Source organism: Opisthocomus hoazin, chromosome 1 (assembly GCF_030867145.1).
Source record: "Opisthocomus hoazin isolate bOpiHoa1 chromosome 1, bOpiHoa1.hap1, whole genome shotgun sequence".
Classification (NCBI taxonomy): domain Eukaryota; kingdom Metazoa; phylum Chordata; class Aves; order Opisthocomiformes; family Opisthocomidae; genus Opisthocomus; species Opisthocomus hoazin.
In genome coordinates, this window is record NC_134414.1 from 81191292 (window position 1) to 81217272 (window position 25981).

Below are 25981 nucleotides of genomic sequence, written 5' to 3' on the forward strand. Positions count from 1 at the left end.
CTATAAGGAGCCACGAAAGTCCTTCTGACAGCTCATTAATAAATTCCCCGTTTCTTCCCTGTATCATCAGCTACCTTACTAAATGCGAGTTCAAGCCACTTTGACCCAGGTTTGCTTCATAAAGGATTAGCCAAGCATGTCTGAGGCGAGCCTGAATCTACGTTCTCTCTCCAGTGGGATGCTTCTGCCCCAATTCAGTCATCCATAGATTAGATAGCTGTACTTCAGCTAGCCGTCTTAAATATGCTCTATCCACTATTGAATGTATAATTACTTTTATTAGGAAAATGAGGAAATTTCATTTCACAGATAGGTGAGACAAATCATCCTCTGAAAATGCCTGTTTTTCTCCTGATTGGAGAGCTCAGGGTGAACAGATGATTTGAATGCCTAATGTTTAGTGTCTAAAGTTAGGGTGGTGAAGACCGTTTGTTATGATTCAGTGGATTCTATTCCCCCGCCCCTTGCTGGTGTGATTCTCCTTTGCCTTCAACAGAGGGACCTGGGAATCGCCGTTCCTGGTTACACAGCAAATGTTGCTAGGTAGAGTAATGCAGGACTATCATTTCTAAGTCACCACTATATTACAGCTTTGGAAGACGGTGTCCAAATTTTGCATACTCTGGAAAGAGGACGCAAACAGAATGGTCATTATAATTTGTCACGGAAAGTTATTTAGGATATCCAGATAACATCACGGAAATCTGGAAAAAAATACGCAGAAAGCACAACCAATGTGGGAAGAACACCTTCAAAAATTAGACACGGTAAATTAAGTTTCTACAGGGAAAAGGAAAAAACATGCTCTCTACAGTTAATGAAGATTTACTAATGGAATTGAAATTTCTTCACAGGAAGACTGAAACAGAGCTAACTTTCAGTGCTTCCAGGAAGCATACTTTGATGAAGAAATTTTGGCCATGGTTTTACAGGGAATAAAAATCCAACATCCAAAACTGAACAGAGAGCTCATGCAAAGGGGCTGAGCCATTAAATAGCTCTTCCTAAGCTTTTGTGCTGGGTGGCTCGGATGACGTGCTACCCTTTGCTTCTGTCCCATTGCTTTTTCAGGCACACATACTGGTTAATAACTCTAACAAGGTCAAAAATTCATATAAAAATCATTGAGCTAGGACAGCCAACCAAGTTGTGTCTCTTCTTACAAACTTTTATCTTCCTCGAGGATTCTTACCTCAGCATTCAGTAGGCAAGTGCTGAAATTCTTGCTTATATTATTCATCTATCATTCTGTTAGCCCCCACCGTTCTCCACCTTAAAAAACTGTTTTCTGTGCATCACATTTCCTCTAAACTGTTGTTAAAGCAGAACGTGGGTAAAAGAGAGCAGCATCCAGAGGGCACAGCTGCATGAAACTACAGGTTGTGTTGGCAGAAGTTCATTTGGATTTTAAAACTTCGCTCCCTCATTCTTCATGTCCTGATTAGTGCACAGGCCCAATTCTTCCTCAGTTGTGCCTATTGCTTAGGAAGTCTTTTCAGTGTAACACCACCCCTTCCGCCAGTCAGCTAAAGATACCAGCTTTCTCCAGAGCAAGTGAAAAACTTAATTGGACATTAATGAGAGAAGACGAGCTTATCAATTCTCTGGTGACCGGGATATGTCAAATGATTATAGAACAGCTTAGGCTCAGATGGACCACAGCAGATCTCTAGTCCAACCTCCCGCTCGAAGCGGGACAGCTCTATAGGCAGCGCAGCTTGTTCATGGCTTTGTTCTCAGATCCTGAAACCTCCAAGAACAGAGATTCCACAACCTCTCCAGGCAGCCTCCTCCAGTGCTTAATTATCCTGAGAGTACAAAGCTGCGGTACATTACCATGGACACCACGCCCAAGGGACTAATGCGGAGTGTGTATAGAGTGTTGTGCTTTAACCACAGAGTACACCAAGGTGCCAAGCACATTCTATTAAAATTTTACAGCCAGATACATAGTACTTAGAGGCACAGTTTTAGAGTATGTGAGAGTTACAGGTATGCAAACTTTAGGATTGAATTCTTCTGACTCAAACAGCTTACAGCAGCTTAAAGAACAGCATTATGAACTTTATGAATAACTGAGATGAGAAACATCTGATTTCTGGAATGAGTCCCTCAAAATACAAACCTGTTATGCACAATAGCAAGCTTCACGTCAATATGGAAAAGAAACATTTTAAATTTATTCAGTTGTTGAATATTTTGCCTTATCTCTTTAAATGTCTGTTAGTTGAGATTAGTCAATTTTCCATTCATATAAGCCTTCTGCTAAGAATTAAAAACCCCACTGTGGTAAAAGTCTGACACTTCCCTGACTTTGTGCAGCTAAAATGCTCTGTAGTAAGCATGTTTCTCATGATGAACTGAATCACTGTGGCACTTTTGCTCTACTCAGTGCTCAAAGAGCAAAGTAACTTCTGATTAAGTAACATAAGACAGTCTACCAGGCAGATGTAACTCTTGACCTTGCTCACCAACTCTCTTTAATTTGCTGAGGTGGGTGATTCAGCATAGGCATGGCCTCTTTCACACAGTGGCTCACTGGGATTACTGCTGTAGAAGTGCGACAGGCAAGAAACTCACAACTGATACAGAAGACAGCAAGTTTGAACGTGCAACTTTAATCTCCAGGAAGGCTTCCACTACAAAGTACACTTTAAACAGAAAAAATAAATATCAACGAAGTATCAGGAAAAAATAAACATTAGGAGAGGTGACATCAGTGACAAATTATTTGAAGTGATGGGATACAGCTAAAGACTGGAACGTGAAGAAGCTTCTATTTTTAATTTTCATAAGAGAATTTAGGTATAAATCCTAAAACTCATCTCCAGTAATGAGACATAAAGCATATACGGTCATTTAACCACATTCAGAAAAACCTGAAACTGACAGAAACTGACAGGAGCAGCTCTCAGCTGCAACCTGTGTGGGTAGGTAGGGTGGCTGGAGGTCAGAGGCTGCTGAAGTTCCTCTGTGACATTGTAGCTGCTGTAGGACAAAGCTCAAACGTGTTCCTATTTTCACTTTTGCCTGAGGAAAAAGTGCTTTAAAAAGGGTATCCTTGAGATGTTTTTGAGTAAAGCCCCACAGAAAAGTGAAAAAGAGGACTATCACCCCCAAATTCATACAGGTGGCACAGTATTTATTTTTATTTTTTTCCACTTCTGATAAAAATGAGCAGTTACCACAGAATACACCATAGGGAGCCAATTCTCTTTAAGGTCCAAGAAAAATAAAGTGTTAATGTGGTTCATGGAAGCCTGTAGTTTTAACTTGCCATGCTACACAGCTATGTCAAGTCTGCCAACTAGCCAAAAGAAGTGGATGTGAAGGCATTTAATACACAGGAGTCTTGCCCTGCCCCAGACACTTTTTAAATGCACAGAACTCATACCTGCAGAAGCTGCAGTCTAATTTTTATTCAAGGCCTGTAAGAACTATGCTTCAGAAAAAGGGTCAAAACAATCCTAAGCTGACAGTATGTACTGGTTGATGATAGGTATATTGCACAAGGGGTGTAAAAACTCAGCATCCCTGTGCTTCTGGGCACACTATGGTGACAGATTCTTCTTGAAACACAAAACAGCATCCAGTAAATTTCCTGTGATCTTAATTTGTACATTTGTGAATCCATATTTCTCCAGTAGCTGTTTATATTCTGAGCCACTTCTCTGCTTGCCTTCAGTCATACTGAGGGACTGCAGCACAGCTCTAGGAGGGTGCGTCTTCTGTTCGTCAAGCACAATTTCTGCCACTAGCAAGGCACTTCCTGCATTTCCAAAACAACCAGAAGTGGTTCAGTAAAGCATTTCTAGCTTCAAGTTTCTAGTGTTTTGTTCAGGGACAGTTAGAGGTCCCTCAGACCAGTGTTTTAATGGTCTTCAGTGAAAATGAGGGACAGTAATTTACTTTGAGTAATCTCTTAACAATTTATGGTTGCTTACAGGAAAAGGAAGGGGGAGTTTAGAGCACCATCTCCACTTCAGTGACGTTCAGATCACTTCCTGAACATGCTCTTGAACTCAGTCTTGTTTCCATCTGAACCAAGCAACTCTCACAAGCACCTGTCATACCCAGCCTTCACATAAGAAGATTAAGACAGTCACCCAAAATTTTCTTTCATAATTTATAAACACGATTATGCTTTATGGCCTAGATCTAATTTTGAATGCTCTCCTATGAAACAAACTTCATAGTGACAGTTAATCCTGTTGGATTAAGGAATCAGTTAATCTCAGCGGTCAGGCTTTCTCCTTTTCTCTTCCCCTTTGATCTTTCATGCTGTCCAAACATAGGAGAAAGCAGAAGAGGCTTCTCAAGAAATCTGTGCATAAACTAGTGCTGAACTCCAGTTCATGATATTCTGGGCACCAGTGAGACAGCAAAACAAACTGCTGCTTCTTGATTAACCTGAAGGAACTTTAGTTAGGCTACTTGTATGTACAGAAGTAAGTACATGCTTAGGTATTTGATGATACAGGTATTGGTATGAAAGACTGGACATTGCAGAGATGAGGGAGATGATGTAATTGTGTGTGAAGTCTGCAACTACACTAAGGGCTTATTTTATATAGTTTTATTAGCAGCTTTGTTTCCTTTTTTTCTTAGTAGGTGTTACCATAATGCAGGCACAGACATTCAAGCAACGACTACTAACATTGGCCAGAAAAATATGCTTTTTTTAATATGAAGTTCTTATGATCATGCATTCTGTTTATGCATTACCACGCACATTTAAGCTCGCAAGATGAAAAAACTTACCTGGTTTGCAAACAGCTGCTATCTTGCTTAACAGCACATGTATCTTTTCATCAGGCCAGTCATGAAGAACACGTGAAAGGATGTAAAGATCTGCTTCTGGAAGATTATCCTTGAAGAAGTCACCTGTTGGAAAGCAGAGTTAGAACATTCCAGCAGAAACCACAGAGTACATTCCTACAAAATTAAATGAAAATATTGTGGAGGAACTAGGCGCTTCAGCAAAAAGAAACAAGAATGAACAGGCATAGGGATGCACTGATTTGCAGATAAGGAAAGTGTAGTTAGAAGAGCAGATCACAGGTAAGAATTCTGTAAAAAAAAAAAAACAAACAGAGAGAGCCTAAAGCAAGGAGGGAGACACTGGTGTCCTTTCTAGCCACCATGTTGATCTTGCCTAGGTAAGAAAAGCCTGAGAAAAGACATGCAGCCTCTACTCTCAGTAACACCCAATAATGACTAACTCAGACTTATTTATCCACATTCTCCAACTGTAGCTGGTTTGGTTTTATCCCCATAGGCTTGAGAAGTACCTGTTTAGCATGGGTGAGCCTACATTGCCTTGTACTAAGACACACATTTGGGGTTGGAGCAGGACAGCACACCATACTGTGCAGCAGAAGAGTGCTCCAGGATAAAAGAAGTAAGACAAAAAATTGTGTGTTACATTCACCTGATATAAATGTCACTGAAGCTGTGTGTTGTCCTGAAGGCTGAAAGTAAGAGGTGTTTGCAATGACTTCTGGAAGGTCGAATACCGTGACCTTGAGATTTGGATATATTTGTGCTAATTCATGAGCCAGAGCTCCAGTGCAACCTGTTGAAAGTTTAAAAAAAGCCAAATCAAGTCTTTTCTCCCAGCATTTGCAGACATTTTTAAAGACAAGGCTGTATATAACATTAAGATAGAGACCTCAAATCAGAATTAGGAGTAAGCAGTCGGTTCCACAATCAACACTGGCAAGAGCACTTCCTGGTGGATAGAGCAATGCTTTACAGCCTGGGGAGTGCAGGCATTACTCCTTACCGTCACTGAACTGCCAGTAAGACCTCTGATACAAGTACTTCAGCTTTTTGGGGGGATAAAAGCACAGTAAGGGCAAGTACTTGTAATTTGTGGATGAAGGGCACTAGAACTATTTACCATTCACAAAGCGCTGGTATCTGAAGTTTAACAAATACTCTCCAGCATGGTGAAGGATAGGGATGGTAAACTCTTGGAGGCTCTGCACAAATGGCAACGGTTGCACCAGGACTGCGTCAATTCCTCTGACTTGCTGTCCACCTCCCCAGGCACTAAGTGTTCTTCCTACAGTGGATCTTTCCCTGTGTAATAACCCTCCCTCTGTGCAACTCCTAGCACCAGGTAAAAAAGGACACTAACAAGAAGAGTTTCTTCAGGTATATCGTTGCTCTTCACCTTTTTGGTGGCCATCTTAGATATTAATAATTTAAACAACATACAAAATACTTATATCCAAAAGAATCCAAAGTTTTTGTTCTAGCAGTGTAGTGTTTCAAGTTTGACACCCCAATAGAAAAGGATTCAGAAATAAATCCTTCGTTACTTTTGAAAATCTTGGACATGCCAAAGGACAACAGCACAGTTGAAAATGGAGCTCCCAGCCCAATATTCTATCAGCTGAGCTACAAACCATCTTGTTTTCTGTGCTGAGCTATGTGTCAGTATGTAACTGATTGTGACAAACCCTCACTTATTTCAAACTACTCAAATACCATTTAAGTAACACTGCTTTCAGCTCACTGCACTCAGTTCTTTTATTCTGACATCTCAATGCCAGAAAAACAACAGTAGGCAATATTACTACAGTTCTATGTAAGTTTTAAGTAATAAAACATGTAACTAAAATCAAGCTTTTTCCTTTAATATGTATACCAGTCCAATTACAGGCAATACCTCCTAAATCACAAGCAGATTTAAACTGCGAAAGATCGAATGCTGTAGCCACATCTCTTGCTGTCAGGTGGGCAATGCTGTGCATGGCAGCCATAAAACATTGCTTCACCTCCTGGCTGTGATAATAGTCCTAAGAAGGGAAAAAAGCACAGTAACTGAAGTTTATTTTCATTGTTTAACTCTATGTAAAACAAAGGCAGTAGGTGTGTATCATTAACATTAGAATTCTAAAATTAAAAGATCAGTTAAAAGTGCCATTGACTAGTTGCTCTTCCATATGCTTTGCTGTTTCATGGTAGTGATAAACAGATTTTTGCATCCTCTCCAAAGTTCTGATCACACAGACGTCTTTTGGAGTGCGTCTCAAAGAACATACACTTAGCTGGTCTTGGTGATCTCCTAAGGGCTGTTAATTCAATACTTCTGCCCACTGAAGCTGGGGCAGCATAGCAGGAAAAAGACATAATCTGAAAAGTGCTTTGTAAAGAAATATTGTGCCTTTGATATACATTTACTAACACATTTGCTCCACAACAAGATGTTTCCAGGCTTTAAGACTGTTTGAAAGGACAGATCTCATTTTTTCTTTCAGTTTACTGTTCCTTCTTCTTGATATACTCACAAATTGCTTTCATTTAATTCTCACATTTATTTTCCCATGATGGGAAAGTAGCTAGATGATTGGACCATAACTTAAATCAGCAATATTAAAGCTCATACTGGATTTTTTTGCTCAGATGAGAAGCAAGCATTCAGTACCAGAACCTCATGCCTTTACCTTTGATATGATACATAAGCATGAATCCCTTTATGTCTCACTTTCATACATATTTCAGTAGTTATGTCGGGCTTTACAGCTACCATGAAGTGGAAGTATCTCCAGGCTGTGGTATGCCTAGTGCCATAGGCAGCCCGTATATTCTTGGACACACTATCATGTACACATACGGAGCCCAGGCCTAAACCAGTAGTGACTCCTGCTACAAGCATCGCCCAAGCGAACTCAAGTTGGTAATCCAATGTTTAGCAGAGGGCGAGATCCAGCTCACTTGTGTTAAAACGCTTAAACTGCGCATAAATTTAAGCATCTACTGCAGCAGCTATCCTAAAGCAAAGTACCTATGCTCCCTTTAAAATAGCCTTTGAAGGATTCCTAAAGAAGATTCTGTCCACCAGTGATCTAGGTACTAACATTAGGCTAACAGGACCTTCTTAAGCCTCCAAAACCCCTTATTTCCTTCCATCAACAGTGTATGAGGGATGCAGACATGTCCTTTAGGAGACTGGCTTCACCAGCATCTAGAAGTTAAGTACAAATGAAGAACCTCAGGATGTAGTCTGAAGTACACTTTAAGCCAGCAGTGCTGTCAGAGATGTATTCTCCTGCTCACTCTACTAGCCCTTTCCTTAAACAATCACAAATATTTATGCCCTCCAACCTGCTTCACAAGGTGGATAATTGACAAGTTAGTCTAGTTATAACCTTAAGTGATTCTCCAGTCTGAACACATCCACCAGGGCTAGACTGGAAAAGGATTGCTACAGAGATAGAAACAGATGGAAGAAAAGGATTACAATTCTTATCAGCAATATATACCACCTTGAAGCGTATACAAAACCAGAAACCTTCATAAAAGAGACTGGATCCCTTCTCCCCTGCATCAACACAAAGGAACATTGAAAACAGCTTTGATGACACAGTCAGCACAGACTGAACCGGACGCACATCAGTACCCAGTGACTGGCATTCAATATGGAAGGAGTGCATGCGGGACAAGGTACTACCTGGTGTTATAAAAAAGCCACATAAACGTAAGTTAAACAGGCACAGAGACTGTTCTGAGTGTGTTAGCTAGATGGAAAACACTTTAGCCAGGGAATTTTCACCAGCACTCGAACTTCCCAGTATATTCTGTGATTGCACCAGCACTTTAGAGCCTGAAGTTGAAGTGAACAGAAGTCTGGGACCAGTGAGTTGCATTGTCTTTCTACTGCTTCTGACACTGACCAACTTTCTTAGACAACTCAGCCTCCATTTGCCCCTAGCTTGGTTCTGGGCTCCTCAGAGCTGGTTTCAACACTAATAAGAGCTTACATTACCTTAAATAAATCCTCTGCTTTATTTCCAAAGGCTCGATGGTGCTGCCTGCTGCCTTCTTTGACAGCAGACTCCAAGTTTGTGAAGAGAGGCCAAAGGTGGTCATTAGAGTGGATTATATAGCCATGGAGTGAGTATTCACCATCTGAGGTCAGGTAGGTAGTTGCTGAATCTGTATTACTGTAACCTTATGGGAAGAAAACAATTGTAACCAGCTTTGTTTCAGTACTTACAACTGTCATTTAAAATCTGAAGGCATGTTTTCCTGTGTAGCTATTAAATAGCAAATCCTAATCTTAGGATCTTATTTTTTGTGCAAAGATTTCCATGAAATAATTCTAAAGACCTTCTCATTCTTAAAGGAGCAGGTACTTTGTTTAGAAAAAGAATTTGGATGCCAGAGGATACAGATAGGCACTGATCTTTTTATTTTTTTTTTAAACCAGAATATCTCAGTTACTCTCCCTGGAATATCAGGTGTAGTATCAGAATTTCCTCATTCTTGACTGCATTTTTCTCTAGATTATGGCTTCTCCTTCCCTTAAATTAAAGCTTTCTCCAGTATGTTTTGCCTTTAGGGCTTTCTCCTTGGTCTTGTCCTCTAACAAAGTTGAAAGCCTCCTTTATTTCATTTTCTTGGCACTTGACCACTTCAGGTCTTATTATGTAAATTATGCGTATGGAAACTTGTAACTGCATAGTACAAACTGAAGAAGTTAATCCTAATACTGACTCCCTTACCTACATACACCTTCAAGCACTGTTCCAAGTTAGAGGCACTAAAATTTAAGCTGTTGTCCATGAAGAGGAACACATTCCACAGCTCTCCTCAGTAAAACATAGAAACACAGAATGATTTGGTTTGGAAAGGACCTTTAAAGATTATTTCCAACCCCCCTGCCATGGGCAAGGACATCTTTCACAAGACCAGGCCACTCAGAACCCCGTCCAACCTGACCTTGCACATTTCCAGTGATGGGGAGTCCACAACTTCTGTGGGCAACCTGTTCCAGCATCTGACCACCCTCATTATAAAACATTTCTTCCTCATGTCCAATCTAAATTGACCCTCTTCCAGTTTATAACTGTTGCCCCTTGTCCTGTCACTACAGGCCTTGGTAAAAAGCCTCGCTCCATCTTGTTGCAAAACCCTGACTCTCTGCTGAAGAATGTGACTCTGCATTGCCAGAGCAGGGAATGGAATTTGGTCCTTATTTTCAATAGAATCATAGAATCATTAAGATTGGAAAAGACCTCTAAAACCGTTATGTCCAACCGTCAAACCAACACCACCATGCCTGCTAAATCATATCCCAAAGTGTCACATCTACACGCTTTTTGAACACCTCCAGGGATGGGACTCAACCACCTCGCTGGGCAGCCTGTTCCAATGCTTGACAACCTTTTTGGTAAAGAAATTTTCCTTAATATCCAATCTAAACCTCCCCTGATGCAACTTGGGGCCATTGCCTCTTGTCCTATTGCTAGTTACTTGGAGGAAGAGATTAACACCTGCCTCACTACAACCTCCTTTCAGGCAGTTGTAGAGAGCAATAAGGTCCCCCCTCAGCCTCGTCTTCTCCAGACTGAACAGCCCCAGTTCCCTCAGCCACTCCTCATAAGACTTGTTCTCCAGACCCCTCACCAGCCTCGTTGCCCTTCTCTGGACACGCTCCAGAATCTCAATGTCCTTCTTGTAGTGAGGGGCCCAAAACTGAACACAGCACTCCAGGTGCAGCCTCACCAGTGCCGAGTACAGGGGCACGATCACCTCCTGACTCCTGCTGGCCACACTACTCCTGACACGACCCAGGATGCCGTTGGCCTTCTAGGCCACCTGGGCACACTGCTGGCTCACGTTCAGCCGGCTGTTGACCAACACCCCAAGGTCCTTTTCTGCCAGGCAGCTTTCCAGCCACTCCTCCCCAAGCCTGTAGCGTTGCGTGGAGTTGTTGTGACGCAAATGCAGATGATACATCTGAGCTATTACACGGCTCCCTGGAACTGCCAATGCAACTTTCTCTTCGAAATTTCATCAGTATTATGTCCAGAGACTAAAAGCAATCTAGGGAGTCCTCAAAGGAGACCCGAATGTGTTCATTAGATAAAGTCTACCCCCAAATGAAACAATTCCAGCTACTAGTAATGAAAGCAAAGAAGCAACAATCCCTTCCCCTTTCCCCAAATCCAAGTTACCCGCAACATCAAGTCAGACCCTGTGACCTTCAAAGCATCTCTTCCACTCCTGCCTGCCTTTCAGTACTACATATGCAGTTAAATGGGAGAAGAAATTAGTCACCTTGTTGTGTTTTCTCCAGTAATCCAAGAGCAGCACATGCATCAAGGAGTCTTTCTGTTCCACACACAGAAGTTCCAATCTTATTTGCAATATCCACAGCCTTTCGTGGACCTTCATCTTTCAGATGATCAAACACCTTCAGCTTAGAAGCTACAAACAGAGCCTACATGTAGGAAAAAAAAATAATATTAGCATACTGTGTTTAATACACCGCAATGAAGAAACAGAAGAACTGTACCTTTTGCCTAGAATTATTCTACACAACTACTGTTGTTTAAGAAGTGCAACACAGTTTAACACAATTCCTTAAAACTGCTATGATACATTTCGTCCCCTCTCAGAGGGTTTCACTATGTCAGCCAAGTAACAGAATTTTGAACAGAGGTGTTTGGGAGAGAAGGGAACTCAAAATATTGTGGAACGCAGCCTACAGATTTTGTATGAAGACCACCTCTTTATTCAGATATTTAGCATATAATAGAATTAAAGAATCATTAAGGTTGGAAAAGACCTTTAAGATCATCAAGTCCAACCATCAACCCAACACCACCATGCCTACCCATAAGTTGGGCAGAGAGGAACCTGATGAGCTTCAACAAGGGCAACTGCAGGGTCCTGCACCTGGGGAGGAACAACCCCATGCATCAGTACAGGCTTGGGGCGGACCTGCTGGAGAGCAGCTCTGCGGAGAGGGACCTGGGTGTCCTGGTGGACGACAGGTAAACCATGAGCCAGCAGTGTGCCCTGGCTGCCAAGAAAGCTAATGGCATCCTGGCGTGCATTAGGAGGAGTGTGGCCAGCAGGTCGAGGGAGGTTCTCCTCCCCCTCTACACTGCCCTGGTGAGGCCTCATCTGGAGTCCTGTGTCCAGTTCTGGGCTCCCCAGTTCAAGAAAGATGAGGAGCTACTGGAGAGAGTCCAGCGGAGGGCTACAAGGATGGTGAGGGGACTGGAACATCTCCCCTATGAGGAGAGGCTGAGGGAGCTGGGTTTGTTCAGCCTGAAGAAGAGAAGGCTGCGAGGGAACCTAATAAATGCTTATAAATATCTGAAGGGTGGGTGTCAGGAGGATGGGGCCAAGCTCTTTTCAGTAGTGCCCAGCGACAGGACAAGGGGCAACGGGCACGAACTGCAGCACAGAAGTTCTGTCTGAACATGAGGAAGAACTTCTTCCCTCTGAGGGTGACGGAGCACTGGAACAGGCTGCCCAGGGAGGTTGTGGAGTCTCCTTCTCTGGAGATATTCAAGACCCGCCTGGACAAGGTCCTCTGCAGCCTGCTGTAGGTGACCCTGCTTCGGCAGGAGGGTTGGACTAGATGACCCACAGAGGTCCCTTCCAACCCCTACCATTCTGTGATATCCAGAAGTGCCATATCTATACATTTTTTGAACACCTCCAGGGATGGGGACTCAACCACTTCCCTGGGCAGCCTGTTCCAATGCCTGACCGCTCTTTCAGTAAAGAAATTTTTCCAAATATCCAATCTCAGCCTCCCCTGACGCAACTTGGGGCTACTGCTTCTCATCCTATCGCTAGTTACCTGGGAGAAAAGACCAACACCTGCCTCACTACAACCTCCTTTCAGGCAGTTGTAGAGAGCAATAAGGTCCCCCCCTCAGCCTCGTCTTCTCCAGACTGAACAGCCCCAGCTCTCTCAGTCGCTCCTCAGAAGACTTGTTCTCCAGACCCTTCACCAGTCTCATTGTCCTTCTCCGGACAAGCTCCAGAACCTCAATGTTTTTCTTGCAGTGAGAGGCCCAAAACTGAACACAGTACTCCAGGTGCGGCCTCACCAGTGCCGAGTACGGGGCACCATCCCCTCCCTGCTCCTGCTGGCCACACTATTCCTGACACAAGCCAGGATGCCATTGGCCTTCTTGGCCACCTGGGCACACTGCTGGCTCATGGTCAGCCGGCTGTCGACCAACACCCCAAGGTCCTTTTCTGCCAGGCAGCTTTCCAGCCACTCCTCCCCAAGCCTGCAGCGTTGCATGTGGTTGTTGAGACCAAAGTGCAGGACCCAGTGTTTGGCCTTGTTGAACTTCATACAGTTGGCCTCTGCCCATCGATCCAGCCTGTCCAGATCCCTCTGCAGAGCCTTTCTATGCTCGAGCAGATCGACACTCCGAACTTGGTGTCATCTGCAGACTTACTGAGAGCACTGAATCCCTTCATCCAGATCATTGATTAAGATGTTAAACAAGATTGGCCCCAAAACTGAGCCCAGGGGAACACAACTCATGACAGGCTGCCAACTAGATTTAACTCTATTCACACACAACAATCACAGAATCTATTTCTTTGCAACTGCAGGCAACTATAATGTACTTAATCAAAGGCAATCAAGGAAAAAAATGGATCAACACTCTGTTAATAAAAATCAAATGGAGAAAAAGAGATTAAATTTGAGAAAGGTCTGGTACTGTGTGTCATTATATTTTATCATCTTCATCCTCTTTTTACAGTTTTCTCTGTTATTCTAATAAGAACGTATAGTTGGGATTTCTTATAATCCAGGCTTTCACAATGCTGAACCAATTGTTTCCAGTCTACAACCATTTGGCTTCCCAGACCTGCCCAATCATTGGACTGATACCAAGTGGAAACTACAAGAACAAGAAAGAGAAGGTGAGAAGACACGTCAAAACCTTGGCTGATCCAAATCACTCTTTCTACCATTCTGTAATTCTCAGTTCAAGGAGGTGAGGGGGAAAAAAAAATTAAAAAAAAAAAATCAGACAAAAAAACCTAAAGGTTTGACAATGGATCAGTCAATACAAATTCAGAACACGTTAAGTTTGAGAAAGCATGATTCAACCCTGATGCCCTCCTGTTCTGCAACAGCAGCCGTTCAGAGTAAAATTAGCGGCAATGTCTTCGCCTGCAGGAGATTTTACTCTGCTTTATGAAGTCCTTGAAAGAACACTCAAGGATCAAAATGAAATCAAGCTCAAAAGCTTTTGTGAAACTAAATGCTTTTGTTCTCTTATCCTTATTGTACAAGTGGAGAGATGATGAGTTTTGTCAGATCACAGGAAGTGTTCATTGCAACTGGTAATTAACTTTACAAAGATCCAAGCCCCAAGGAAAAAAATTTCCCACTAGTTCAACATGAAACTCCACACTTCATACTATGACTTTACACTGGATTAGTGGGAAAGAAAAGCTTCTGCTTACAGTCTTCACCAACTTTCACTGCACAAAACCGAATTTGGCATCACACCACTGTAAACAGTGTACGTAACGTGCAACAAAATGCTGATGATTCTCCATATTGTTTTCGCTTAGACTGAAGATATGCTAAGCATCATCTCACCCATTCAAATACATCAAAAAACTCTCTCCCTGGGGATACACAAGGAAGTTCACAAATGCAGTAATCTCAAGGCTGCTTTATTCCAAATCTCTCAATGCTGCTTTGCATGCCTGCAAGCAGTACACCCCAGATCTACAGGGACCACACCATGGTTTTCCTGCAGATCCAAGTACAACTTTCCGCTGTTTCAGCAAACATTGACTTGATGAAGAACAGTGATCTAGTAGAATGACTGGCATTCATTTCTCCTTCACTATTGTCTTCACTACACTGGAGCTGTGAGTAGAAAACTTGGCAGCACTTAATGTCCAGCTACTCATTTCCCACCACACTTGGCTGCTACACAGACCATGTGACCTTCTGTCTGCAAACTGTTACGTGTATGTCTCCATCAGATACTCCATGGAGATTATCAGCTAAAACATACCTAGAACATGAAACAGGGTATAAAAAAATCATCTCCTTAATCGGGAATGAAAAAAATTAAGTTCTTCCACAGAATTCTAATGCTAAGCATTAAAAGTTAGAAAGGAAATCTAACCTATACAATTCTTGTCACATTTTTAAGTCAGATAATTAACCACACTAAATGCTTTCTTTGCAGGGTATATAAAGGTAACTTCCTGCTTTACTGTGCTCTTGTGATCAGTACAAAAAAAAAAACCACTAACAAAATCTTTTTCCTCTCAAAAGACAAAAATTTTTATCAAATGGGTAATTGAAATTTCATAGAAGAGATAAAAGCAAACGCCAGAAAAACACTGTTTGCACTGCACCAGAAGTTTCAGCTACCTTAGATTCCCTGGTACTTCAGTGGTCTTTTTACACTAATTATTAATACTCTCTTGCTCCAGTATTTCACATTACCTGCTATCTATTGAAGTCCAATGAAACAATTGTATCATACAGCAATGTAATGAGTAATTTTATTTTCTGCCTTACCTTTGAAGCTCTAAAACCATCCATCAGCTCTAGAATTTTGGATGGAAGTTTCGCTGCACTTTCTGACACACCATTCTGTTTTTCCAAAGGTATCATAAAACCAGTTTTGACACTGGAACTGTGTTTGGAATTGTAAATAGCTCCCGAGGAACACATCCCACTGCTGTCCAAATTACTAGCACCTTTGTGCTCTGTGAAATTTGAAGATTCACTTTCTTCATCACTTAGGTTCTCAAAAGTGTCCACAGAAGGGATAGAGTCATACTTTTTATGTTGTACATGATGTTTACGGGGCGGATAGTACAATTCTGCTAGCTTTTTGCAGAAGTGATTCAGAGGAAATCCCACCACATTCAAGAAGTCTCCATGGACATACTCAACCAACATTCCACCGAGGGCCTGGATTCCATACCCACCAGCCTTGTCCCTGGGGGAGAGAAAGCAAAAACAACATAAAACTAATTAAGGTTAAAGGCAGCACAGAACACAAATACTCCACCAGTACTGCAGAGTCTGGAATAAAGACTAGTGAACTCAAGTTAGAGGTGGATTAAATCTACTAGTTAGGCTCAGCATTTCAATTTATAAATCTCAAGATAAACACAAACATCAGTATTTCTTCCGAGGGTGAGTAGCCCAAGTCCTTTATGCGCCAGATGGTCCCAGTGCCATAGTCACCCAAGCAGAAGTACCTCAGCTGCCTGCAGTCGGATTGTGTTGCCATGGGTTACCCAGCATTCTGCAGGTCCTGGCTACCAAAAAGGTAACAGCAAGCCCCACTGAGGCCAACATTGCCACTGGGTCACCCAGCTGCGTACTGACCCTAGCTCTACTTCACAAGAGGCTGAAAGGCCTTTAGGAATACATTAGCTCCAAAAGGAACTCACAATGCAGAAGACATCTTAGAACTCAAACGATTTAATATGTGTCTTGTGGGTCCCAGGCACAGGAATATCTAAAATTAGTATCAGTAAGATAGGACTTTCTTGGGGAGGAGCAACCTATTCAAATACAAAATCCACTACCATCTCATTCAGCCCTATCCACTTCTTGTGTAACCCTCTGAGATGTAAGCAGAGTTGTGGTTCACAACACTGTGCTTTTAGATGCCATGGTAATATTAGTAATTTGGCACAGGAATGTGTTTTCACAGAAAGTAACCTTGGAAATCTAATTTGTCTTTAGGTGCAATTATGCGAATTCCACTGTGCGGAATAGAAATGCATACAGGCAGATGAACTGCAATAGACCAAACTGTTTTACTGTTCACATTTAAGTTAGAAGTATGCCCACTACACAATAACTCCAGAATCTGAAAGCCTATGTCAGCAAGCTTTGAAACCAAAGCTCGGTCAATCTCAGATCTATTAACTTCAGATAGTATGGAATTACACGAAATACTTGTGGAATAAGGTTACTACACAAAGAAGATTGTAGTTTTTTCATCTTATGATTTGATCAGAACCAGTTCTTTACATTTTTAGAACTTATTTCTGGATTCCCTTTCAGATTGTCTCCTAAGAGAAACAGAGGCATCAGTATCCCAGCAAGGGGGATTTCTCTATTGCTATAAACTACAGAACAGGGCTTTTCCTTTAGTCTTGCATTTTAAGCACCACTGTATAGCTTTGTCATTGTTTAAATTATTCCTTCTTTTATAACATACTTAAGATTTACACCATCTAGATGAGGAATATTCTAATGACTAAAATGTATTTTCATTTTTAAATGAAGTAACCAGTAGGATGAAGTCATTCTAGTATACACTGACAGGGAGGCAAAAAACGTTGTGGCCAGGAAAAGTAGTGGTATCATACTCCCTCCAAGGACATTAACACAATTGGCCACATCTTGTTTATTTTTATACAGAACTTTACATTCTGGCATTGGATCCTGAGTGGGATTCTCCACTACAACTACAGCTTCTAGTCTAAAAGCATGAGGCTATGTAGTTAGTAACAGCTCCATTGATTTTTCAACAAGTGTCTTCCATGCTAAAACCCAGAATACATCGGTATTTACACAGCGCTCATAACTAGCTGTGGCTAATCTGACTGGCTTTTGTAACTGGATACTTTTATTAGCATAGCACTAATTTTAAGGCTTCTTTTAAGGCACAGCATCAGTTAATTTGCTTTATGGTAAAAAATACAACTCACTTTAAAGATGTTTTGACAAACAACAAGATCACAGCTGCAACAATGTAGGGGATAGATGATTTCAGTGGGAATGTGTGCAACACCCATTGATTAAAGAAAAAAACAACACAAAACCACAAACAACCAACAAACCCACACGCAATACAGCAGGAACGTGTGCAACATCCACTGATTTAAAAAAAACAAAACAAAACAAAAAAAACCCAAACAAAAACACAAACAACAATCATGCCCTCACACAATGCAACAGGAGAAAAAAATGTTGAGAAAGAGGTAAAATAAATGTAACTCCTGAAAAGCACATTTCCTTTATTAGCTGTAGAACTTTAACTTTAGTCATGGCACAAAATAGTATATCCATGTGTACGATATCTGAATTGTCCAACACAGAGCAAATGATCAAATAAATCACTGTTGCACCAACAAGCACTACTGCTCCTACAGATGAAAGGAGATGCTTGGTTGGGTTTTAGGTGGAATTCCAAAGGCAAGAACACATGTATGACAGTTATACATGTGTCTTATCCCATACAGTCACATTAGTAGAGATACAGACAAGTCTCAGCCGCATTAGACAGAACTGATCTGAGCTAGTGACTGGGCTTCACTAATAGTCTGAAAGATATAGATACATCACTGATCATCTTTATTGAAGCAAACATTTCAGATACATTAGAAGCTGTACACTAATTTCTTGCATCCCTATCAACTATTAGTTAGGTGACTGGATATCCAAGCTTAGTTATCTTCAATTCACATATCTACAAATTAGACAAGTCCCACCTTTAGTTCCTTTGAATATGAAGTTAGTGGTTTTGTAGAGCAAAGAGACAAAAACTACTGACATGACAGAGGTAAGGAGAAGCAGCATTTAGTCACCTATCTCTTGGGAGAGGCAGCATGCCCGGCCAGCATACAGACATGGAACCAGTCAGAGATGCGTTTCTATTTGCAAAGGAACTTGCAAAGGAGCAGAGGTAGGCAGGTACAATAAAAAGATTTGCTAGTAAGTTCTGGTGAAAGTCGAACAACTGTTATGTACAGAGGAGTCAACTGCAGCAGTATGAGAGACTAAAAACAATATTCAGAATTAATTCTAGTATAATAACAGTAGAGCTCCCCTTACTTCTGTAATCCTGCACCTGGAAGATTTTTGCTCTTATGCTCTACGAGCTGATAACCTCAAGCTATGCATGAGCTTATTTGTGCTGTGAGACTGTAATTATTCACAAAATCTAGAAGATATGTTTGCTATAGCTTTGAAGGAAATAACTCTTAAGAGAAGGGAAGAAATACAAAGGAAGAAAGTTAGGCATTTACATTCTACATTTTATTACTTCATAGTTAGGTCTGAAACTGTAGAGGTCCAGCCTCTGTAATCACCTCTTTCCCAGAGCGCAGTAGGGTCCTTTGCTTTCATTGCCACCATTCAGAGCAGAGCTACCAAAAACCATACAGAATCTTCAGACTGGAAGTTGTGAGCAGAGACAGAGCAAGTTGTTCACAAGCGATAGATTACAAAATAAAAAGCTGGGTCAAAAAGGCTGACCGAAACTAAGTCTACTCATTACACGAGCCCAAACCAGTTAGGATTACTATGGCCAAGCCCTCTTTCTACAGAGAGCCAGAAAAGAAAGCGACCCACCCAGCAGGCAGAAAATCCTTGGTTGGAAAGAGGAACAGGAGTCAAGCAGAAAAGGGAAAGGCCATCTTTCTACAGCCAAAATTTTTGAGGGTTTTTATAGCCTCATCACAGGCTACCTTGAGATAGCACTTTTCCCTCCTCCCTTTTTCATACTTAAAAGTTAGCTATATACTTTTAGAACTCATCCCCGTGTCACCAGTGACTGACGTTTAAAATACTATATGCCTATATACTATTTTATGCTTGCTATAAAAAGAACTCAATCCATTCCTCAACAGCACAAGAGAGTCAATTTTCTTTTAATTTTTCATGTGATCATTAAGTCTTCTATGATTTCACAAAATTAAGTCGCCATTAAAAAATAAAAAATGGTCACCTGAACTGCACTAATGTTTAGAAAAACATGTACGCACGTAAATGTGTAACCAGTGTGGGTGGCCATGGAGGAAGGGACAAAACAACCCAACTAAACAAAAAAAAAACAAAACATGAGAGACTTCTCCTTACTGTTTTGCAAAATCTATAGGACACTATATTCAGTAGTTCCTTCACAAAGCCATAGCAAATGCTTCCTATCCTCTTTATTATATGAACGAAGACAGATTGGCTTCTGCTCCAGTGTAATGAAATATATTCTCTGAACCTTTGGTCCCTGAAAAACCCTTGCTGTCACACACCCTGTTTAGCAGAATGAACAGAATTACCCAGCGCTTCTCATGAGTCATTTTGCTGCAGCACAGCACTGCTAAAGCATATTTTCTTCCAGAGGAAATAATCGGAATATTTCAAAGTATTTTTCAACCTAACATTCTTCATAAAAATCCATGGTCATTTCTCCTTCAAACTGCAACTTTATAATCAGCTGCGTACTGAAGATGACCTTCCAAAAACCTAACTAGGAATTTATGTTACAAACTGTATTCTTGCCAAAGAATTCTTCTGTGCATAATCCAATTCAGCTTCAGTCTTTTTAATAAGCTGGGAGCCTTACATGTTCAGCAAGCATGCCCCGTTTACACATAAGCACTTTAATAAATCCAAAGTCTACACTGGTTCCTGTTTCCCCAAACATGACTGTATTGCTTTATAGCACAAATGAGTTTAAAGACTACCACGACTGACAGTCTTACACAGTCAGTACCGAAGTTACAGAGCCAAAAGTTCACCTCAGATCACCTGGTATGCAGTCCATAGTGCTAACTATGGCCTGATTTGCCTTCACTAAGCTTCAGCTAACAGAAAGGAAAGGCAAATTCCATAAAGTCACAAACATTCCCTTGTTGTCTCAAAACTCCTTTGTTAAAAAAAAAAAAAAAAAAAAAAATCTAGTCAACTTTATCTTAAGACTAGTTAGGCATTCTCTTCTCATCCTATTTCTTCTGTGGAATCAATGTTGTCTCTAAGTAACTAGTATATTACAAGGGCACCAGAAACACATCAGCTAAGAGAGAATTATGGCATAGGGACACATCTAAGCTGGCCACAGGAGTAGGTGAAAATTAAGTTGGCGTTTCTTGCATCAGAGAAGTGTGACTTTGATAAACTAAATAAACCAAGTTCAAGCTTCTTTCAATAAAGTTCTCCAACACCCTGATTATCCAATACACTCACTCTACTCACCCATTTTATAATAACTATCCGTTGTCTCAGGTATCCAAGCTCCCTGAGTGCCTCTTAATACAGGGGTAATTGTATGAATGCCTGCCTGAATCCAGAGTATTTCAACAGTCTTCACTTTTCAAATTTGTTAGGGTACTAAAAAGGTAGCTCACTTTCCTTGGAGGAATGACAGTTCTAGACAAGAAAAACTGAATACCTGCCTTGCATCACCCATGCTATCATTTGTCATATACACACAGCAAAATTTCACAGAACACAGGACAAGATGTTTTATGCTGGTGGCTAGTAACGTACCCTGAGGTCTAGTCTCAAGAACTGTCCGATAGCTTCAGGGCCTTACTTACATTGGCTCCCCGCTATGAATGTATTCCCATAAGAGCTCTTCAGAGAGGTCAGAAAATTTTACTTTCGTCTCTTCGTAGAAATCAGTGACTTCTGTCTCTAGTTGATTATCTACAGAAAGGAAGAAGTCTTATTAAAAATAGAAATGGTAGTTTAGAGAGCACAGCATCTCAGTTTTATTTCAGTTCGTATTCATTTGATGTTTTTGCTTGGGAAAAATTAAAGATACTGTACAGATCTATGAAATCACTAATGATGCTCTTTAAGGACAGTGGACTCAACTTCCCCAAAAGAGTAAAGGCTTGCATTTTCAACCTGCAGTCCTGTCTTGAGGCTAACAGGTTGCTTTCCCTGTGTGGAATGCACTCATAAATTAACAATGCTTATGCAGAGTTTATGAACTGCTAGCATACACATCCAGCGCTGAGTACACCAAAGGCTACAAACACCCTTCTAACTTTATGACTGTTGTCACAGAACCCATAGTAACACATCAAACACGTATCTGTTATAAATGCTTGAAAGTGAACGTGCAGCCGCATCTGTGCTGCAGACTCAGGCATCCAGCAGTCCCTTCAGTAACCATCAGTGTAATTTTCATATCATCCCTCAAGAAATAACAGGATTATTTCAGACTTCCATATCTACAGGTGGTTGAGAGAAGACCAGAGGTGCAATAAAGTACCGCACATCCGGGTGCGGACGCTGTTGCCTGTGGTACACCGAATCTGGTATCAGTGAAGATGGAGGCTTTTTCAAAACATGTTCAGAAGGAAACCGCCTTGCACAAATGAGTGTGCATGTTATGGATTGTTAGTTCTCTCCACTCTTTTCTATAAAAATCCATGTTACTGCTGTTCTGATAGCACTGGAAATTCTTGAGGAAGAGTAAGATCCACAGTACAGACCAAGGGAAGAATACTAACCAACTGCTAATCGTGTTAGTGTTGAAAAAACATTTCATGACTCAGATGAAATCAAAAAGTTGTTGCATATGAAGACAGATTACTCTGTCTTTGAGCATTGCTAAAAAAACCCCAATCAGCTCAAGATGAAAATTCCATCTGTAATGTGTATGTGGTACTTCACAACAGTATCGTAATTATAAAAAAAACCTGTATTCTAGAAAACTCTTTCATTGACTGCCTTACTTGCAGAGCATGCAGACTTATGGTATTTTTATTCATCTAAATGTGATGTGACTTCAATTTGTAAACTTCAAATGAGACGTGCTGTCATAGCATCAGTGCTGCAGCTGTGTGCATTTTTACTGTCTTCCTACCAACGAAAGGCATTACTATTCTTGCAGGACTGTTCACAGGAACCCCTTGATAAGATGTTTTATTTCTTTTACAGCAGCTCTCTTTCGACTGTACTAACCTATTAGTAAGGATACGGGATCACTGACTTTTCATTTCTGTTACAAGAGCTAAGAGCAGTCATTCTGGTAAAGATTAAAAGCTGTAAATAACTTGTCTACAGAAAGACTATGTCCGGTGAAATTTCAGAGAAATGATCCTTGCAAAAGTTCCACTAAAAGAATATTGGCATAATTGTCAGAGGAAGTCCCTCAAACCAAACACTCCTCAGATGATATTAATGGTACTGTTCTCAAAATCCACTTGCTTCCTATATAAATTACCTGATAAAGAACACTGATATATTGCTCCCTACAGTTCATTAACAGTCTGAGGCATTAAGCCATTACTTTACTCATCCCCTAAAAATGGTCTCTAAAGCTTCCCTGATTTACTGAAAAACTGTAGTTTCTGAAGCAACTACAGATACAGCAACTGCTTGTATTCATCAGCCAGTGTAAACAGAACACAGGAATAAAGTTAATGTTAATCACGTTCTGCTCAGTCCCACAGTTTGTAGTGCCTTACTGGAATTTCATTCAGAATATTTCCACAATTTACACTGGCCTTTTAATTACTCCCACAGCTTTCAGAGACAGCATTTCTGAAGTCTATTGTGTTTTGTCATCCTCCTACCTGTATGAAAACTGAATGCAGCAAGAAGGTTGGCTTTTGTAGGGAGTTGTTAATTTATATTGATAAGGGAATTCTCATCTTGAGCTGGAAGCCAGTTCAGACCATATATGAAAAAATTTCCATCCTGTTTGTTCACTTGCGCAAGGAGAATAGTTTAAGGCAAATATTGAGTTTTAATAAAATGACACATGTACCTTTACTGCTGCAGTGTATGATAGCCACTCCTGTGAACACGCTGTGCTCCTTCCCACTCAACCTGTCAGGGAAAAAATGTGCACTGAGCAACAGTTTTATGAAGTCTGTCATGTGCATAAGTGTTCTACACGACTAGGTTATTACAGCCTGAGAAACAGCCCGTGGTATTAATACATCACTTCATGGCTCTGACACGTATCCTAAATATTTTTTTTCTTTCAATGCGGGTGAAAAGACATTGGCAAAACACACTATCAAAAGATTCAGCCATCTGAGGTCTCCACGATCTGACTTGTGCTGATGTCCCCAGCCCGGCAAAGCGGCAGGGGTTGCAGGGACGGCCTCATCCGCCCCACGCGGTGCCGGTCAGCACGGTATGAACTCGCCACGGCCGCCAAGGCCGGCAGCCGGCAACGAGCAGCCGGGCGGCTGCAACCCAGCCCGAGCAGCCGCCGGGCAGCCTCGGCCGACGCGCTCTGGCCACCCCGACTGGCACCTCTGGCGGGGTGAGCGGAGGAACGGGCCGCGGGCCGCCGCCCGACCCCCGCAGCGGCGCCTCGCCCGCCCACCAACACCTCCCCGGGGTTCCTCACAGTGAGGAACAGCAGGTGACAATGTTAATCCCACACCCCGGTTATATATACACACACACACACACATATATATATGAATATAAATATAAATATACATATATATATATATATAAAATCTAGACACCCTGGTTATATATCTGTATCTATTTGGGGTTGGGCTAGATGGCCTCCAAAGGTCCCTTCCAACCCACAGCACTCCGTGATTCTACACGCAGATATTTACCTTGTCCGCATTTTTTCCTGTTCGTACAGAACAAAGCTAAGAGGAGTTACGAAACCCTAAATTTTAAGCGCATTTCATATCCACAATTAAGAGACTGACCCACTGAACTTCAAAAAAAAAAAAGCCCAATCCCAAAATATTTGCATGCGTCAGAAGTAGACTAAGCTCTGCAACAACAACAACAAAAAAGTACTATTTTTGAACTAACCAAACTTGGCATGATTTCAAGGAAAAACAGTTGTGAGAAATCTCGACAGAGACTCCTTTGGGAATCTCCTATTGATAACACATGCTGCTGTCACTTTTTTTAAGACTACTACTTTTAAGTTAGTAACATGCCACAAAGGATCAAAAATTCAGCCAAAGTCATTAACAACAACAACAAAAAAAACCTAAAGTAGACTTACAGAGCAAAACCCCAAAAACAACCAAGCCACTTGTGTTCTGTCTTTAGGAGATGCCCAAGTTAGAATGTAAACTGATGAAACAAGCAGGGAACCTTTTCTGTCTTTCCCCCATAAAACAGAAGCATGACTAGTGGATTCATCACATTATCCTTCAGAAAGGAGCTGGCTGGAGTTATTTACTTTGTCTTTCTTAAAAAAAAAAAAAAAAAAAAAAAAGTGCTACAAGATACAAGATAACATCAAGCTTGTAGGGAAAAATATCCTCTAGGAAAAAAGCAGAAGCCTCAAAAAAAACAGCCTACCATCCCTGGAGGGCACAGATGGAAGGAGATTTTTCTTTCTCAGTTAAAGTATAGAATTTAAAGCAATTGTCCATGAACACATATCATCACGTACCTTCTTGTACATGCAATATTCTTCCATTAAATGTCAAGCCTCAAACCACTTCTATGATGGTTCTGTCCTTTTCCCATCATGATTTCTCTCCACATCTCCCCTCCCTGTACCAGCTGAAGCATACACAGAGTCTTGTGGTAAGTGACTCTGAAAACTAATCCAAGGGAAAACAAAATGGTTCGTTCTGTCCCTGACCAGCTTTCGACGGCAAAGGGGGCAACAGCAAGCAGCTACAGGTGACATAAGCAGGTCGAACTTTTTCAGCAGCAGCACTGGCTAAAAATGACTGAAAAATCTGTGTCCACAAAGTTCTTCACATACATCAAGGAATCCGTACACCTCTTCTTAAAACAACTTAATACACACATTTGGAATCTTACTTAAAACTACAGACCTTGACAGCATCCTATACGCATCTTGCTTGTCAACTGGTTTCTCCAGGATCTGCTCATCCACAGCCTAAAACAGAAAGACAGAGTGAGTGTGCTGGTTTTTCTTACTTTTCAGAACCTGAGGTCAGAAATGGCGTTTAAACCATGATTGCAGCCAGGGCTTCAAACAGCAGTCTACTGAGTAGAGCAAGAAGCACAGACACTTTGGTAGAACCGGTAATTTAGGGTCAAGCACATGAGTGCAACACTCTACTCTCCAGTGGCTGCAGCTCTCAAACAAAAGGGTAATTCAGTAACTTCCATCCTCAACCGTTCACTGTCTCTGTGGACATGACAGGTATACAGTGATGCCCGCTACAAGGCACAACACTGAACAGTTCACGTGATCTGGACTTCCTGACAGTCAACAGCTGCCCGAGAACAGAATTTCCACTACATACCAGAGGATCCAAGGCAATACTTACACAATACCAGTATCTCTTGCAAAAACAGGAGTAAGGCTTCTGGCACTCAAGGTACCAAGAATTGTCTTTTTGGGAAAAAAACTCTAAAACCCACAACCACAAAACCAAGAGACGCATCATACTGCAGGTATAACTTCTCAGTGAAGACAGGTTTCAAACTTTAACTTTAAACCTTAAGATACAAATATTGTCTACACTTCTCATAAATTAAAAATAATGC

The 25981-nt window shown here is 41.3% G+C and overlaps 1 protein-coding gene across 3 annotated transcripts in view; it reads right to left on the bottom strand.

Annotated features, from left to right (window-relative positions):
* The window catches only part of ASMTL (acetylserotonin O-methyltransferase like), a 30774-nt gene that overhangs the window by 1128 nt on the left and 3665 nt on the right, over positions 1–25981 (bottom strand). For 2 of the 3 annotated variants that reach the window (XM_075427618.1, XM_075427621.1), the window contains exons 4-13: positions 25300–25364; positions 23286–23347; positions 21100–21208; positions 15332–15758; positions 11074–11236; positions 8777–8961; positions 6677–6806; positions 5432–5575; positions 4762–4884; positions 2598–3769 (exon numbers count right to left, since the gene is read on the bottom strand). In XM_075427618.1, coding sequence (XP_075283733.1) covers positions 3552–3769; positions 4762–4884; positions 5432–5575; positions 6677–6806; positions 8777–8961; positions 11074–11236; positions 15332–15758; positions 21100–21208; positions 23286–23347; positions 25300–25364 — 1626 coding nt within the window. In that variant the 3' untranslated portion in view covers positions 2598–3551. Of the gene's footprint in view, positions 1–2597; positions 3770–4761; positions 4885–5431; positions 5576–6676; positions 6807–8776; positions 8962–11073; positions 11237–15331; positions 15759–21099; positions 21209–23285; positions 23348–25299; positions 25365–25981 lie in introns of those variants that run through there. The other variant, XM_075427620.1, reaches the window with a different exon arrangement.